The sequence below is a fragment of the Bacillus rossius genome, chromosome 1 (assembly GCF_032445375.1).
Source record: "Bacillus rossius redtenbacheri isolate Brsri chromosome 1, Brsri_v3, whole genome shotgun sequence".
NCBI lineage: Eukaryota > Metazoa > Arthropoda > Insecta > Phasmatodea > Bacillidae > Bacillus > Bacillus rossius.
Window position 1 is genome coordinate 186,520,843 of NC_086330.1, and position 19,069 is coordinate 186,539,911.

The 19,069-nt window shown below is 37.5% G+C and overlaps 1 protein-coding gene across 4 annotated transcripts in view; it reads right to left on the reverse strand.

The window, feature by feature from the left end:
* The window catches only part of LOC134527148 (copine-8-like), a 204,109-nt gene that overhangs the window by 36,362 nt on the left and 148,678 nt on the right, over positions 1-19,069 (reverse strand). For 3 of the 4 annotated variants that reach the window (XM_063359538.1, XM_063359539.1, XM_063359540.1), the window contains one exon: positions 17,095-17,273. In XM_063359538.1, coding sequence (XP_063215608.1) covers positions 17,095-17,273 — 179 coding nt within the window. Of the gene's footprint in view, positions 1-785; positions 1,508-17,094; positions 17,274-19,069 lie in introns of those variants that run through there. The other variant, XM_063359541.1, reaches the window with a different exon arrangement.

Below are 19,069 nucleotides of genomic sequence, written 5' to 3' on the forward strand. Positions count from 1 at the left end.
ATGTATTGGGGGAATCAATGTTTATCAATGTTCCATCAACTACGCCGCATACAAATGGAAATCCACCTTTAACTAAGAAATCTTTTGGAATATTCACTGTGGGCTCTGGCCAGCATACATTATTTTTAAACAGGATATTGATTATTACATCCACAACTTTTGCTACAGTTCGGCACACAGTAGATTTGGCTACTCCATGCATTGAAGCCACACCGTGCATTTGTCCTCCATTGCCAAACCAATGTAGGCATAATAGTATCTGCTGCTTGGGAGATAAACATTTACTCCTATTTGTAATATTCTGGAGGTGTGGCCCAATAGCACTCAAAAGAACATCAACTTGTTGTGCACTTAACCTAAAACATTCTTTAAAATGAATATCATTGTCAATCATAAAATTTATTCTTAATCTGTACACTTTCCTTACTGGAACTCTGTCATCTTCATCAGATTCATCACTTGAATGCAATAAAATACACCTCATCATTTTCCTTCTTTTACTTTTGTAGGTTATGTGTTTATGTTACTATGTTTTCATTTCTCTCAACCACATTAAATTAAATTAAATAATTACTTACATGCTAAATTTATAACAAACAACACTTTTAACTACCTCAAACAAATTATTTAAATAAGATAACACAGTAAAAAGTTAAACTGCAAAAGCAAAATAATATTTGCATAACCTCTGAAAACTTTGCAAATATTTATAGATGAGTTATGCAGAGAGAGATTATTGTGGAACAGAAACACGTTCAAAAGTGCATAGTCTTTGCACTTTTGAATTTTTGCTTTGCGAATTCTAATTTTCGTGGAACAGAAGTATGAAAGAAAAGTGCAAAGTGCAAAGTTGCAAAGTTTATTGGTGGAATAGGCCCCAGGTTTAACCTTGTACCCTTTTGATAAGATGATTCTACTCTGTTGTACAGTTAAAACACAAAGTGCTTTTTTAATAACAGTTTTATGTCTTTTGAAAGGATCACAACACACATTTTGTAAAAATTCATACTTCTTTAAAAACAAACTTTCATGGTGAAGGCAAACATTTGTTAACTTGTTGGATTCACATCTTAATGTCAAAAGATTCAAATCTTCTTCAGAAAGTTTTTCAATACCTGTATAGACTTGTCCTTGACATAGTGTAACAGATGGCAATCACTTTCAGTAGTTTCTCCAATACTGCACTTTTTCTCCATTGTTCAACAAAACATAACACAAATGCACTTTGGTACTCTCTTAGTTTAATAAAAACCCATAAATACTATCAATAACACTTATTTACTGAAATGCTTAATTGACTGTTATGTATAAGCACCAATCTTACTTCTTTCATGGCAACTGCCTGTGACGGACTGACATGGAAGCTATATTAAATAATGCTGCTGTGAGGGGAAGGCAGGTTCGACAATGCACAAGGTCACACACAGCACGCCTTGTTCTCTCTCTATGCACGGATTGTATCAGTTGCTGGCCTTCATGCTCATCTCCTGAGATCTTGCATCTGGATCTGGAAGAGGGTTAGCACAGACGATGGGGGAAGGGGTGTGTGAAGTCCGCAGCGAGGCACAAACACAAAAAAAAATGGTTAATTACACTGGCAGTTGTTTTCGTATTTGGGAGTGGAAAAGGAACAAGATTGTGTCATGGCACGAACGCAGGGATTTGACAGCATGGGAAACAGGAGGCTGCAAGTAAGGTAATTTATTTTATAAAAAGGTGTGTGGGATACCAAAAGGAAAATATGGTATTTTAATCATCTGTATATAATTCAGAAACACAGGCAGGCAGGCATATAGCGGCCAAAGCAGCTTTTTAACCAAAATTAAATAATTAACTAATTTTTGTGTTTTGAAGTGAAAAAAAACTATCAAAGGACTAAAAAAAAAAAAAAACACGAATCTTACTGTTTAATGTGGTAGAACATATTTTTTAGAACAGAAACAAAACAGAGATTTCATGATTATCCTTTTCCCTTTATGAGATTTACCATTTTCCATAAAACTCTACATTTTGTTTCGATAATCATAAAAATTACACTTTGAGATTTTTTTATGGTTCCAAATAAACACTTAGAAGTTTTGTTCATTTTTTATATTATTCCTCCTACATTGATCCAAACTTAAAAATTTTTTCCAGACAAAATGGTCAGTAAATAAAAAAAATATCAATTTTTTTCCATCGGACAACACGTCTAGTTAACGGCGGCCAGATGATTAAAATTCTAATAATCCATCAATTTTAAGGGGCTGTAAAATCTAAACCACTAGAGATAGAGCAAAACAAATTGGTATGGTTACTTACATCAATAAATTGAACAACCATGCCAAGTTTCGTCAAAATCTGAGATAGTGGGTGTCAAAAAAAGTTTTTTTTTGGTGGATTTGGTATGGAATGACCCAATCATTAATTAAATCACCCAATGTAAATATGACTTCAGTGATGGCTTTACATCTGATAAACTATATCATTAAGGATGAGTTAACGGCTGCTAAGTAGGCATACTCTTAAATTAAATGTAGAGGAAAAGTAAACTTACAGAGATATATATATTTCCATGGAACCAAGGGAATCTACTTTCAGAAGGGATAAAATGCTTTTTTAATTAGATTCTGATTCTGTTATTCATTATTTCATTGGAATGTCTAGAAACAAAAAAAAAAAAAAAAAAAAAAAGGAAAAACATTTTTTTCTTCATTCAGCTCTTATATGCTGTGATACATTGTCTATTGCCCGCTTCTTAAACTGAAACTTAAGAGCTGGGCTGTTTTCACATTTCCGATTATACCCTCAGCCCCTCAGCTGGATCAGCACTACACTTCTCTTGTGCCAACAATAAATGTGTGTGTACTATTAATAATTCTGATGTTAAAGATGAGTGTGTTGCAAAAACAAGTTATTGCAGCAAACATCATATAGGGAACATCAGGAGGGGGAGGGGAGCAGTTTGTGCGGCATGAGGGAGAGATATAATTGTCTGAAGACAAAGCCATTCGGTCAGTAAGATTATGGCTGTGTATTTGAAAAGTTGATTTCTAAATGTTATGGTAGTAAGACAATTGAAGATGACAAAAATTTTAATTTTAAGTGTAAGACCAGCTCCTGGCATGACACACATGTTAACTAACGCTAATCGACAAAAAGGGATTTATAAGATATTTTAAAATAACAATTTACAGCTCCCATGAATGACTTACAAGTTGGGAACAAAAATTAAATTTACTTTATGGGCCTTGTTTAATGCGCTCTAGTGAGAAGATGATGCAGATTACTGCTGTCATTAGTTGGTTATTATAAGATTTATTATTGTTTTGTATATACATACATATAACTATATATGTCATAGTTGTGTGTTTAATTGTAAAAATTACACTTTTTTACAGTCGTATATATATATATATATATATATATATATATATATATATATATATATATATATATATATATATATATATATATATACACATTTTAAATTTAAAAAATAATTTAGTTGAACTAACTTTTAAGTTATGTATCTTAAAACTTACAGAGTATTAACTGGTGTGAAAATTTATGATACTTAAAAGTTGTTTCCCTGACTGAAAAACCAAACTTTGAAAACTTCGCCCCTGTAAACATTGTAAGAAATATGTAGCTGCATAAAAATGAGTAGTTTATGAATTTAAAGGTATTTCATTTTGATTCCGTACACCTAACTAATGTTTAAATTAAAATAAACAATGTTAACTGTGTTAGCTATACGAGGAGGGAAGAGATGCGCGTGCAAGTCTGACTACGCTATCGGCTGATGAACAAACATCAGCTTAGTAAGTTCAGTTGCAGCTATGGAGTGTAAAGGACCAAATGTTTTTACGTCCATGTGTATGCTGCTGGGCTATACCCCTCGCACACTGAAACACAATGTCTGCCTATTTGTCTGCATGTTACTGTACATGCGCAAGCACCTGCAATTGGAATCATATTGAAATCATGGCTTCCAAGTGAGAGTGTAATGCATCATGTTCAAGTATTTAAGACAAAACTAGCATGCAGAATGTCATGAAGGCCACACTTATGTTGGTCGCACTTTAGTTTTAAGCAAGTCAACTGTGCGCACAATCGTACGACATAAGGACTGACTCAAACGTTTATACAAGTATGATGCTGTTGGTTGTACCAGCAGGAATATATTTGACATTACATACCGGAACGGTAATGAACAGATGATTCACATGGAAAAGGTTGTTAAATGAATGGTGCAATGAAAAAAAATCACAGCCTGACAGGAATGGTGCAAACCAAGTGGTGATATGCGAATACGCACTTTAATTATTGAAAAATTACAATGGAAATATGTGGACAATAATATCAGTTTCACTATCAGTAAAGGATAGTTTGGAATGTTCTTGGAAATGTAAGCGACATAAGTTGAAGGTCACGCAAGCCAACCAGTCGACTGACGATAAGAAGGCCTACATATTATCCTATCTCTAGGGAAGGGAATTTTTCGCGGTCGCGAATTATTCGCGAATTCGCGCGAATTCCGAGGCAAAATGCGAATTATAGCTTAGTCACAAAATATAGCAAAACTTGCACATTATTGTTAATAAAAAAAGTTTTAAACATAGTGGAACCTCGCTACTACGAGAGCTTACAATGGCGAGAAAAATCCTCGTAACGAGTACTTGTAATAACCGAACATAGAAAATTCAAGTCTAGTTTAAAATCCTGAACCTTACCAAAATGTCTAAAAGTCACTCCATAACTCCAAAACGGTGCACTGTAGTGAAAAAACGCATAGAATAAAAGTTGAAGCAGATTAAATTTCGAATAGAAAAGGCCTGTATATTTTTTTTGTATCTTCAACGGTTTTTGTTTTAATCGCGAATGAAATGGTCTGACTCCTGACCGAGCTACGCGACGCAAAGTAACCGCTGGCACCGTCGCCGCGCCGTGCTAGACGAAGGAAAGGTTTTGTGGAGGGGAAGGGAAAGGAGATAAGTGGAGTGGAGAAAAGAAAATGTAGGAGGGAGGGAAGAGGGGAAGGACATCTGCCCTCCTCCCTCCTTATGCTGTTGCCGTTTCCCGGTGTCGCATGCCGAATATAAGTTATTGTGAGGGGTTTATTAATTAAAGTGAATTCTTTGTGTGGCGCATTTCAACATAGCGCCGGTACCAGTGCTTTTTTTTTTTTTTTTGCTGCCGAGCCTCCATTAACACGCTAACGTACGCAACGTGGTCTCGTATACACACATGCACACAGGGGACACGGCTCCAGTACACCGTACACAGGGGCTGGGTTATTTTTAGAATTACCCCTCTTCCAAAAGCCAGCCTAGCGGCAGTAAATGAACAGGATGGAGGGGGAGGGGAAGGGCTTCTTGAAACGGCCCAGCGAGAAAGAGACAGAGAGAAAGGGAGCATATTGTCCGCCACCAGAGCCCCTCCCCCTCAACCAATCATTCTTTCTCGACAGCTAACTGTGAGTCATTGTCCGCCGGCGCCAGCGGCCAGCATAACGGCCCTCTCCCGCTTAGCAGCAGAGAGGGGCTGAAGAAGGAAGTGGAAAAGAGGGGGATGACGCAGACTGGCTTGGCGCGTGAAATTGTAGAGAAGAGGGCAATAGTGACAAAGAGAGAGACGGGTGATTGGAATGCAAGCAGGAAGACGTCACTGTTGTTAGGCGACTATCTTTCGGGCTGCTCTACTCTAAAAATAGCTTTGCCTCCCTCGTCTTCAACACACTTCACTACCCCCCTCGCACCTACAACCGGGAAGTAAAACGACCTGACAGCAGTCACGGTAAAACCTGCCTAGCGCACGTATGTATGTAGATGTAAATAAACAAATTGTCTTGTACTACTGGCAAATATCGGTAATTTGATCATGGTGAATTAAAAACATTCTAAACAGTGGCGTCTCGTCAGGGCAAGCAAGGCAAGCAGTGCTTGCCCAGGCAGTTTCCAGACATTGTATTTTTTAAATAAATATTTTATTCAGAATAGTATTTTACTTTGGCTCGTGCAGTTAGGTGTATGTATTTTTTACACTATCTTCTTGGGACCCAATACTGTGCGCTGTGCGCTATAAAAAAAGAACTCGTTGACACAAAAACATGCTGTTTTAGAAGCGTTGCTAGGTTTAGAAGCGCTGGTAGGATCGCTTTCAGCAGGAAGTAGTGATGGGTCGTTCGCGAACGAGTCGTTTATACTGAACGACTCGTTTATGTGAGCGACTCGCGAGTCGCTCTTCAAAAAAGAGCATATCATTCGCGAACGATATTAAAGGTAAGAATCGGCAGGCTATATTCACGAATGATACACAGAAAGGAATGGTTGAATGACTTTGGCTCGCTCGACGAAATGTGAGAATGAAGCAGATATCTCGTAGGTGTGATAACCTTGGCTTGTTTGGATGAAAAATGAGACAAGAGAAGTTGGCGGGTAGCAGATAAGACCGCTAGTTTGTAGGCTTATAGAATTTCATTATCGCGTGTTTTCTACAAAGACACATCTTTGGTAACAGATTCATAACGTTGGAGCGTGGTATCTGCTTTAAATCACACAGCACAGCATTCTATTTTTTAAATCCTAGAGAGAAACAATACGAAAAGAGTGCAGGTTTCTTTTATCGTGGAAAAATATTGTAAAGAAAAAACCTTACAACATGCCACATCACATATTGTGTAATATTGGGTTTATTGACTTAAAAATTAGCTAAAAATTGTGAAAATTGTTTTAAAAATTGATTCGACTACTCGGTAAAAAAGCAATGTAACGTCTTGAAATAATTTTGTGATATCTTGGATTAAAAAAACATATAAAATTTTACATATATCCTATAGCTGCACAGAAATTTTGAACATAATTAATTTAAAAATAAAATTAGGTGAGATGGTAAATTACGCATTTAAATTAAATTAATAGCTACATGAATTTAAGCGAAAATGATTACCTTATGTTGACTGCAGCAAGTGTATATTTCGACTTTCAAAACGGAACACTTAGGCCTATGTACTAGTTGAGATGCTAATTAACACTGACTCCTGCTGCACTTTCAAAAGCCGACACACGTTGAATAAGATTCAGATTCTTCTTACACATAGGAGTAATCCTTTTTGTTGAGATCGATGCATAACAGTTCGAAGTTAAAATTACTGAAATAATAATGTACTCGGGAATTGTTTCTTGGTCCATAATGAATGTTTGCGATAACTGCAATTATTTGGTAAACACCGATTAAATATCCATATTTCAACAAGTCATTATAATAAGGCGCATTTTAAATATTGTCCACAAAGTACTTTACAAATTTTCATTCAGAAATAATATTTGTGAAACAGATTTTCCTGAAAGCCTACTTCTTCTATCTGTGATAATTTGGCCAGCTTTAGAAAAAACTCGTTCGCATGGAACTGAGGTCGCAACTACACAAAGACGTTTTTTGGCTAGTTGGAATAGTGTTGGATAAACTTCACGCCTTTCAAACCACCAAGTGAGCGGGTTTCCATTTCTTGGCAACAATGGTTCCTGTAGGAATTTATCGACTTCAACTATCCCTGCAACTTTTCGATTGGGATTGCTCAGCAATTTTTTTACACTTTCATCGAACTCTTCCCAAATCGAAGACCCCTGGTATTGAGTAGCATTTTGCACCTCATGTGTTATGGTTGGATTAGATTTAGATCCGAATTTCACGCAGTGCGAAATTAGAGTCTGTTTAATTTTTTCCGAAGAATTCACATCGGAAAAACCACGGGCCTTGAATCGCGGATCCAACATCGTAGCTTCTGCAAACACACTGTTTTCTTCAACAGCTTTGAAGCGTTTGTTGATGCCTTCTAGCAATCTCTCTGCAATTTCCTTGGCGGGAACATTTTCGTCGAGTTCGGAATTACGTCTAGCACACCATGTCTTCAGTGCTTTAACAAACAAAATTATTTTTGAAGCAGTGACTTGTTTTTCAGAGCTAATTTCTTCTGTGCAGTCCTTAAACACTTTCAATAATTTACATACATTTTGAATATTGCTCACATCTTCGTTCGTAATAACTGGAAGGTCTGGGTAGTTAATGGCTGTAGTTGAAGCTAGGGCATCTTTGACATCAACAATTCTTTGAAGCATGTCGTAAGTAGAATTCCATCTAGTGACGACCTCTTGCTTTAGCTTCAGACATGGCTCACCTAATTGCTCTTGCATGGATTTCAATTTTGCACAAGCTTGAGGGCTTCGTTTGAAAAATGCCACGATACTCTTGACTTTGGTAAGTAGTATCTTGGTTTTAGTCCCATCAAGTCCATGCTGAACAATCAAGTTCAGGTTGTGGGCAAAACAAGATATGTGTGTCCAGCCGGTAAGGTTAACAGCTGCCACCATGTTAGCTGCATTGTCACTAACAACTGCAACAACTTTTCTGTCGATGCCCCACTCATGTGTCACTCGCCTTAATTCCTCTGCTACATTTACAGCAGTGTGCTTGTCGTCATAATTAAAACATTCAAGAAGACAGGAATGTAGTTCCATATCTTTGTTAATATAGTGTGCTGTTACTGATATGTAACTTTCATTTTTTACTGATGTCCAACCATCTGTCGTAATTGTAACAGCATCAGCAGCCTCTAGAGCAAGCCTAACTTTTACTTTCGTTTGTTCGTACATTTGAGGCACTAAAACAGTGGAAACAGTCTTTCGAGTAGGAAGTTGGTATCCACTGTTTAAATTTTGCGAATATTTTCTGAAAGCTGGGCTTTCTACTATTCTGTAAGGCAGGTAATCTTTAACAATCAATTCTGTAAGACTGTTATCAATGTCTCTATTTTTCCTATTTGACAATGGCTTATGAAAGTATGAAGAAATTGTACTCACACTTTTCCGACCTGTGTGTAACACTGTTTCTACTGACTGTGCTTCACTAGAAGGGACTGTGTTTCGTTGAGTATTTGAAGTTTCTTCTGCAGGCCTACTGGATACAGAAGGTTCTGGATCATTTGGTTTATCCTCTTCAAATCTTGAGATATCTGCAGGTAGCTGACGTTTCAAGGACAGTGAAATTGTGGGATGTATGGTTCGCACATGGCGTGTGAGATTAAATGTACTTCCACCTTTGTACGAAATCACTTTTGAACAGAAATTACATTTTGCTTTTCCATCACTGTTATTAACTTCTGAAAAATAGTCCCAAATTTGACTAGTTTTTTGATTTCTGGGTGCCATGATTAAATAACGTCAAAATAATTCATGGAAACATTAAACACTTTAAGTATATTAAAGATCAAATAAATAAAGTTAATCTTATTATTATGTATTTATACTCACTCCCGTGTTCAAAATGTTTGGCCACAAAGAAAGACTGTTTGCTGCTCGCGACTTTTTGCGACCCCGACTCGCTCGTGAATGAAATGACAACTCACGACTCGCAACTGAACGAAATGAATATCCCGGACTAGCTCCTGAATGAAGTGACGCGCTCCGACTCGCTCGCGAGCGTAATCTACAACTACCGACAGACGATCCGCTCATGAACGATATGACTCTTTTGAATGACTCAAACGAACGACTCCCTGTCGAGAGTGAGCGCACGTGAACGACTCTCTAAAACGAACTGTTTCGACCCATCACTAGCAGGAAGGCTGCCGCAGTAGTTTCCTTTCGGAAGGGGGGTGGCATGGTACAAAGGTTCAGGGAGGGGATTGGCTGGAAAAATACGCGGTAGAAGCTACGAAGGTAACGCTTTCTTGCCGAACTGGAGCGAACATGGCCGAAGCAGACGGTGGAATTTTTCCGCCGACTGCTTCGGCTATGTCCGGTACAGTTCGGCACGGCAGGTGGCGATGTCGGCATGTCGCGTTTCAGTCGGCGGTCGTCTCTCGGGGCGCGCGCATCTCTCCCGCGGGCTGTTGGCTGGCAGTGCGTGGGGGATTTGTGGGCGTACGATGATACTACACTCCCACTTAGTATATAAGTAATGTAGAGTAGGTATTTTTCTATCAGAATAATGTAAGTCAATCATTATTTTTCAAAAATAATGTATTTAAAAAAAAATGTCAATTTTTCTACCTGTGGAATAGTCAATGTTCAGTTAAGAAAACTACTTAAATAGCACCATTTTGTACCTTGAAATCCATATTTTCCCGGCGGAGGGCCCCCAGACCCCCCGCCCCCCCAACCTCATCATGTTTTGGTGTGAACGGAGTTATTGCTTCCCCTCATGTAAACCTCACGCCTCGCCACTGATTCTAAAGGTGATTTTAAGTGAGAGTAGGTACTGAAAATGCCGAACAATAAATTAAGTGCTCGCGACAGGGCATTTCAATATCAGAAAAATGGATTCTATTGCTCAGATAGTCGCACCGTAATGTGCAAATTTTGTAAGTGTCAGGTTGCGTGGGAGCGTAAAGATTCTATAGAAAAACACCTAAAATCTGCCAAACACATCAGTGCAGAAAAAGGTTGTCCTGAATCAAAATTACAGACTTCGATCGCTACATGCTTCAGTAGTGCGGAAAGGAAGAAAAAAACTGCTGAATACCTCGGCAAACGAGTGACGGAAACTTTTCTGAAAGCAAATATTCCGCTAAAAAAACTTGAAAATCCGCATCTGAAAGATTTCCTGAACGAGTTTGTTGAAGGTGCTGGTGATATTCCTTGTCTAAGAGTACTAAAAGAAAAGCATCTTCCATCAATGCAGCAAGAGAGAGAGGATGTAGTAAGAGAAAAGGTGAAAGACAAACTTATAGTAATTCTGTGTGATGAAACTACGGACTCAAGAGGAAGCTGTGTATTTGTTGTGCTATTTAAAGTAATTGATAGCAGTGACAAAATTGATACTGTTGTTGGTGATGTCCATACTCTGGAAACAGCCAATGCAAAGAACTGCTCCAGGGCTATTTTGGATTCCCTAAAGAAGTACAATATTGACTTTGACAACGTGTTAGCACTTGTTTCGGACTCTGCCAGATACATGGCAAAGTGTTTTGACACACTAAAAGACATCATGGCCGACCATGTGCTCATTGTGCAATGCTGGGCTCACAAGCTCAATTTAGTTGTAAATGAGCTTGGAAAAAACCTCCCTGAGCTTCAGAAGGCTCTTGCCAAAGTAAAGTCAGCATTTTTGAACACACGCAAGAGAAAACATTTGTTTAAGAAGTTCCTGGATGAAAAGTTCCCATGTGAGGACATTCCCCTGTTTCCAATGCCAGTGTTGACGAGGTGGTCTTCCTGGTACGACTCCGCCTCCTACCTCGCAGACAATCTTGATGCCATTGTCGAATTTTTGACAAGGTATGAAATTTCCTGTATCAACAACACTGGAGTAGAGTACTTCACTACGGCATCAAGGGATGATGTTAAATGATTTGTAGCATGTCTGCTACAGCTCTGGCCTGGATGAGATTTATGTTGGCAGAAAAGGTAGATTTTTTATATTTTTTTTGGCCTCCCTGGCAATAGAAGTTATTTTGATTTACGTTTGTTATATTTGGTTTAACGTAAAAAATATATGAAACTGTAATTTTTATTTAGTCTTCTTAATTTGTTAATTTTAATGGACTTTAGTTATTATATTGGTCTGGAAGGTTCGAGAACATCATCGATTGTATCGCTCCGCGGCGAACGCACGTGGCGGAAGAGCTGTGTGTCTGACGTCAGCGGACATATGGAGTGGGTGTGACGTCAGAGGACGAGTGATCGGGAGTCGGCACATGGGCCTAGCCGGCGGCGGACGTGTCGAAATAAAGCGGGTTCGCCGTGGTGATGCTTCCACTACGAAGCGATTATGAACGGCTTGCCTTTTTGAAAAAGGTTGGGGAAGCCGTATACGTAGGACGCGAGTGAGCGGTGAAGAGGTTGGTGAATATCGCGAGCATGTATTAAGGAGGAAATACGTGTGTCGACAACACCTCCGAACCAGCATGACGGGAACTCGTCGCAGCAGAAAATCGCAACTACGGCAACGTCTAATGGTGATGGTTCGCCATCATTTTACACTCGTGAGTAACTGAGTGTACCAGGTGACCGGACTTCTCGACGTGGAACGCAAGTAAGTGCCAGCCATGCCACCGCCCCATTGACCCTTTTTAGTCGCAGCAAGAAATGATAAAGCTGGGATTTTGCAAATTTAAATAAATTACTACGCAACCTGATTGTTCAGCAGTTGGTTACCTTCCGCGTGCAAAAATAACTATACTCGACAGACGTTGAAGTGAAAAGACCGTCAGCGTTAGACTATGACTTAAACTGTGAAAGGCCTTTTGTTTTAAGCCAAAATTTTGGAACTAGATAAAATTTTTTAAGATATTTAGTGAGATGTTAATATGTGTTAATATGTTGTTACATTACGCTTATCAGATGCAAAAGTTTATCCTTTAATATTTATAGTTGTACTATGCCTGGCGCGTCAGAGGTTGTTTTTAATATGTTATATATATATATATTTATAGTTAATATTTTTTTTGGGGTAATTATATTAATTCTTCGGAGCTCCGAAATATAAGATCAGAGTATACCGTTGGTAGTAATTGATGAAGTATTTTGTGTATAGTTTAACGGCAATTTTTTTTTATATGATACAGTATGTATTGGAAGTGGTTCGCGGCGATTTGTGAGGAATCCGTTTATGATATATTTATCTAACTATTAAATGGTGCCATATAAATTTCTCATTTTTTTTATAACTTGCTGTCCCCTCTCACTGTTCAAAATCTTACTAGTAGTGTTGTTGTGTCTGCTATCGGTTTGGATTCAAATATTTGTTTTCCTGCGCTCGCGGTACGAGTCATTAGAGTCTTTTGACGGTGTGGCGAGGCGCGGGAGTTGTACGTGTTGGCTAGGGTCAGGGCCAAAACGTTACAAAGTGCGCCACTCTGCTTTATGCAGTGGCTGGAGGGCAGCAGGCGTAATGTTATTTCTTGTAGGGGTTATTGTGTTTGGAATATTAAGGGCTAGTATGGCAGTGAATGTGAGTTGGATTTTTAATTTGGAGCGCCCGGACTTGATAAACAACCTGGAAAAGGTGGGGATAACAGTGGAAGGGCAGGAGGACATAGAATTCCTCCAGGTGACGTTTATGGAATACGTTTTGCATTGAGCTGACGGAAATGTTTCAGGGGGAGAGGTTAATAAAAGTGATCATTACTTGAATCAGAAATTGTTTTTCGAGGCGATAAAAAATATTCCTTACTTAAAATATAAAAATCCGGAGGACTTAATCCAGTTTTGCAGCGAGGTGGAAAAATTGCTGGAAATTAAAGAATGGGCCGACGATAATAATATTTTGAAGAGTGTTGTAGTTAAATGTTCGGGAGTAGCTCGCGCCGTAGTTATTGACGGATTGGTTAATAACCTTAGTTGGTGTGAAGTAAGTGAGGGTTTATGGGATGCCCTGTGTCCGCGGCGCCGTAAGTTACAACTCGTGCAGGACAGAGTGTTTAGGTTTCAAAGAGAGGGGGAGAGAATGGGTGATTATGTATATGATATTTTGTTACAATTGAAAGTATTTGGTTTGTGTTTACCGCAGCAGGCCATGGTGGATATAATTGTAGAAAATATGAATCCCGATGTGAGGAGAGAGTGTTCATTTGTGGAAAGACCGAAGGATCTGAATGGGCTGCGAAGGTGGTCGGTAGAAATAGGAAACGTGATGTATGCGCGGCAGGAGCACGCTTTTGCGGGGCCCTTTGAAATAACTAGATTTCTAGGTCCAGTCACGGTTTTGCTACGAGATGTTAAGAATGTGTATAAAGTAAAGAAGGCGCATGTTTCGCAGTTAAAAAAATATATTATTCCAGGTGGATAATGAGTTAAGTAGGTTAAGAGTGGAATGATTTTTTTTGTTATGGTATTTGATTTATTTTTAAGTACTGTCGGTTATAGCGGTTAGTCTTTGTACCTTTGTTAATTGTTGGTGCTATCTTGTCTATACTTTGTTCCTTTGTTAGGTGACTTTGTGTAGTTTTCTCTCCCTTTTATCTTTATTCTTGTTCTTACTTGCTCTATTAATTGTACTTTAATTGTTACCTTTTATTGTTAGGCTATTCGGTCCTAGGATGATTACCGCTAAAACGATAATGGTTCGGGTAAAAGCTTTTCTTTAATTGCTTCAATTTTTTTTTTGAGCGGGGTGATTTGTAGCATGTCTGCAACAGCTCTGGCCTGGATGAGATTTATGTTGGCAGAAAAGGTAGATTTTTTATATTTTTTTTGGCCTCCCTGGCAATAGAAGTTATTTTGATTTACGTTTGTTATATTTGGTTTAACGTAAAAAATATATGAAACTGTAATTTTTATTTAGTCTTCTTAATTTGTTAATTTTAATGGACTTTAGTTATTATATTGGTCTGGAAGGTTCGAGAACATCATCGATTGTATCGCTCCGCGGCGAACGCACGTGGCGGAAGAGCTGTGTGTCTGACGTCAGCGGACATATGGAGTGGGTGTGACGTCAGAGGACGAGTGATCGGGAGTCGGCCCGTGGGCCTAGCCGGCGGCGGACGTGTCGAAATAAAGCGGGTTCGCCGTGGTGATGCTTCCACTACGAAGCGATTATGAACGGCTTGCCTTTTTGAAAAAAGGTTGGGGAAGCCGTATACGTAGGACGCGAGTGAGCGGTGAAGAGGTTGGTGAATATCGCGAGCATGTATTAAGGAGGAAATACGTGTGTCGACAACACCTCCGAACCAGCATGACGGGAACTCGTCGCAGCAGAAAATCGCAACTACGGCAACGTCTAATGGTGATGGTTCGCCATCATTTTACACTCGTGAGTAACTGAGTGAACCAGGTGACCGGACTTCTCGACGTGGAACGCAAGTAAGTGCCAGCCATGCCACCGCCCCATTGACCCTTTTTAGTCGCAGCAAGAAATGATAAAGCTGGGATTTTGCAAATTTAAATAAATTACTACGCAACCTGATTGTTCAGCAGTTGGTTACCTTCCGCGTGCAAAAATAACTATACTCGACAGACGTTGAAGTGAAAAGACCGTCAGCGTTAGACTATGACTTAAACTGTGAAAGGCCTTTTGTTTTAAGCCAAAATTTTGGAACTAGATAAAATTTTTTAAGATATTTAGTGAGATGTTAATATGTGTTAATATGTTGTTACATTACGCTTATCAGATGCAAAAGTTTATCCTTTAATATTTATAGTTGTACTATGCCTGGCGCGTCAGAGGTTGTTTTTAATATGTTATATATATATATATTTATAGTTAATATTTTTTTTGGGGTAATTATATTAATTCTTCGGAGCTCCGAAATATAAGATCAGAGTATACCGTTGGTAGTAATTGATGAAGTATTTTGTGTATAGTTTAACGGCAATTTTTTTTTATATGATACAGTATGTATTGGAAGTGGTTCGCGGCGATTTGTGAGAAATCCGTTTATGATATATTTATCTAACTATTAAATGGTGCCATATAAATTTCTCATTTTTTTTATAACTTGCTGTCCCCTCTCACTGTTCAAAATCTTACTAGTAGTGTTGTTGTGTCTGCTATCGGTTTGGATTCAAATATTTGTTTTCCTGCGCTCGCGGTACGAGTCATTAGAGTCTTTTGACGGTGTGGCGAGGCGCGGGAGTTGTACGTGTTGGCTAGGGTCAGGGCCAAAACGTTACAGTGTGAAAATCCAGGCAGTTTTTGTTAAAGAAGTGTGTGAGGCTACTGTACACCTTATCAAGAAACTGGAAGGGTCATCATATCCCTGCAGTCACACACTCAGTGGTGAAATCCGCAAAATAGAGCAGGTTTTGCAGCTTGCTACAAGCGGAAACTTTGGGCAGAAAGTAAATGAGCTCTTGATTGCTTGTGAAAAAGCTGTCTTCAAAGGGAAAATCACATCTGCCTTGGTGACAGCAGCATCACATACATCAACAAAACTCCTGTCATTAAAGGCAGGTGATCCTTCTCAGAAATTTTATCAACATGTTGCTGTATTTGATCCCTCGGAAATTGTGCTCGAAAGCATCTCTCCCGAACTCGGCAAAAAATTGAAAAAGCTCTTCTTGCTCTCCAAGCTCTGTGAAGACATTTTACTTCAAGGGTACAAGGAACTGCAGTTTCTTGTGCAAAAAAAGTTGAGTGAAAACCAAACTGTTGACATTGTTTCACTCCTTATGGCAGTTTCAGTGAACCATCCTGACTTTGCTCGTGCTGCTTTGCAGTCTGTGTGGTTACCATGTGCTAACGTTGACTGTGAAAGGTTTTTTTCTAACTACAACAACATTCTAAGTGATAAGCGTCATCGCCTGAAACAAGAAAATGTTGAAATGTTCACTGCAATTTATTTTGAAAGTTAAACTTCGCTGTTTCCTCAGACATAGACATTATGTTAAAAAGAAAACATTATTCTCCAAGTGTTTCAGTGTATTACATTGTTTTTACAAGTATTTTCTAAGGGTTGTCTGTGTTTTTTTTAAACTTTTTTTTTTAGTAATTATTTGCAATAAATTAAATGTTACCGTATTTGCTTTGTTTTCATATGTATTATGGCGTTTCCTCAGTTAAAAAACACTTCCCCATTTATTAATTCACAATTGGAAGCATCAGAAGGTTAAAATTGTTTATACATCATGAGAAAACTATTGCGGAATCATTAAAACAATTAATATGAAAACACCGATTTTCCCTTCCTGAAAGTACCGCTTTCTGGGTTTGAAAATACCGCTTTATGCCACTTGAAAGTACCGAAAAATTCCCTTCCCTACCTATCTCCAATACGCGGTGTAGTATTTGTCATACAAAGTATTCAATGGTAGGCTTATAAATATAAATGGTGTGACATATTTACAGTTGAATATTATTCTACGCATTTATATTACGTGAAAATATTGCCCTACACATTTTGGAGCACATTACATAAATAAGCTTTGCTATTTATGGAGACTGAGAATAATGCTTCAGAACACGCAATTTCAATTAACACAAACATTTTTAGGAATGCATTAGTTGTGCTAAGTGAGGGTTTGTACTATTGCTAATGCAATGTGGCTTTTTTTTATCTTAATTTTCCATGTTATAAATAAAAGTAAAATAGAACATAACTCTTCCCAGCCCTTCAGAGTGGATCTTACCACTGTACTAATAGGGCAAAGTGAATTAGATAATGTTTAGACCAACCTGTTTCGTGTGAACCATATCCGTGATTGCACCATCTGTTATGATCAGCAAAATGAAGTATTGCGATCCATCTGTGTACGTCTCTGCAAACTTGGCTACATGGTTTATCACAGGAGCGAAGTTGGTTGGGCCGTACAGCTGAATCTGGCGGATGCACTTCTTGTATGCTTCAATCACACCTGCGGAAAACATAGTGTGTTTGCTAATTTAACTAATCACCTTTCCCAAATAGCAATATGGTGAACGCGGTGTCCACCAAATGAAGACAAAAAAGTTACTGATATTTCTAGGATTTCAGTTTAAAATAAATAAATTCCAAGCAAGCAGGGACATCCATCACAATACCTATGAAGAAATGCTTCAAATATTTCCCCAATATTACGTATTAAAAATATTTTATTCACCACTAGATGATTCAGATAATAATTATATGTGCCCAAACAAAAATTTTTCAAAATAGTTTTTAGCATTTCTCTTTAGCTGATAATGGTACTGTATCTATATGCATGAATAAAAAACTTCAAAATAATATAGGAATAAATTATGACCATAATCACTATTGATTAGGGACAAGATTTTTATGTTGAATTGCTATAAAAACTATATAACATCGAAAAACATGTCCTTACACCATGTAGAACCAAAATACAAGTTAATACACCCTATAGCACCAGAAAACAATTAAAATCATGGAATTAATCAACATTTTAACAAAACTTAGCATAAATTACAAGAAATTATTCTTTTAGTAAATTTTATTCAAATAAAATAATTATTTAGCAACAAGTCTGTACTAAAATGTATAGACCAAATGGAAAGTAAAGAAAATTTTTTTTCTTTCATGACCTTGTATCTTTTATTAACTCATTTATAATTTACTGAGGTTGATAAATTTTGCAAACACAAATGTGTGCTGATTTTTTTTTTGTTTGTAAGTAATTCAGTCTTCCACATGCTTATGAAAAAAGTATTATTATAAAAAATTCATCATATATCACAGTAAATATTACATTATTTTAGTGGAAAAAGTATTCTGAAACATTTTAGTGTCATATTAGTGGGAAAATATACTATCTTCCAAACTGAATATATAAAGTTATATCATTAAAAGATTTATCTTTCACTTTTGTCAATTTCTTCAATAATCGATAACAAAAACTCAATGAACAAAATTTATTCAAACTTTAAACTAAGAAAAAAATCATACAAGTATAAATGACAGTTTAAAATGTTTATTAAAATAAAATATTTCATGTACTTAGTTTTTTTTTTTTTTTTTTACTTATCTTCCTTAGCAACATTTTCGAGTACTAGGGCTTCAACATTTTTCAGCACAAATAAATTTTTTTACAGAAGTCTTACAAATTTTTTAATGACAACCTCAGTCAACACGGGTGAAAAAATTTTTTTTTAACTCAGCTGAACCAATGTCTACGCTACAGCCAAACAAACATTTCATTTTTACAAGTACGAAAAATTGTACATAAAGAAAACAATTAATCCATATTATTACATCATTTTGGCCATAATAACCAATTTAAATTCATAAAAAATTCTTCCCGACCACACACATTAGAAAATAAGAGCTGAAAGTAACAATACACAAAATTATACACTAAAATAACTATCATAATTGCTGAGTTAATAGTTTGTACATAATGAATAATTATAGGACACAAGAAAACATCACAAAAATGAATACTTTTTATGTTTCGCAAGCAGTGAATGAACAACAAACTATATATCATTAACACAAAATAAAGCACTAAAACTGTGCCAATTGTATTTATTGTCAAGGCACTAATATTTTTTTAACTGAATGAAATACAGTAAGTCCTCGGTTTACGTCGGGGTTACGTTCCTGAAAACCGCGACGTAAATAGAAACGATGCAAAATGAGCCATGTTTCATGCCACCGGCCGACCACGGCCCAAGGTCGGCCGGAAGCTCTGGCATACAGACGTGACAACGGGCA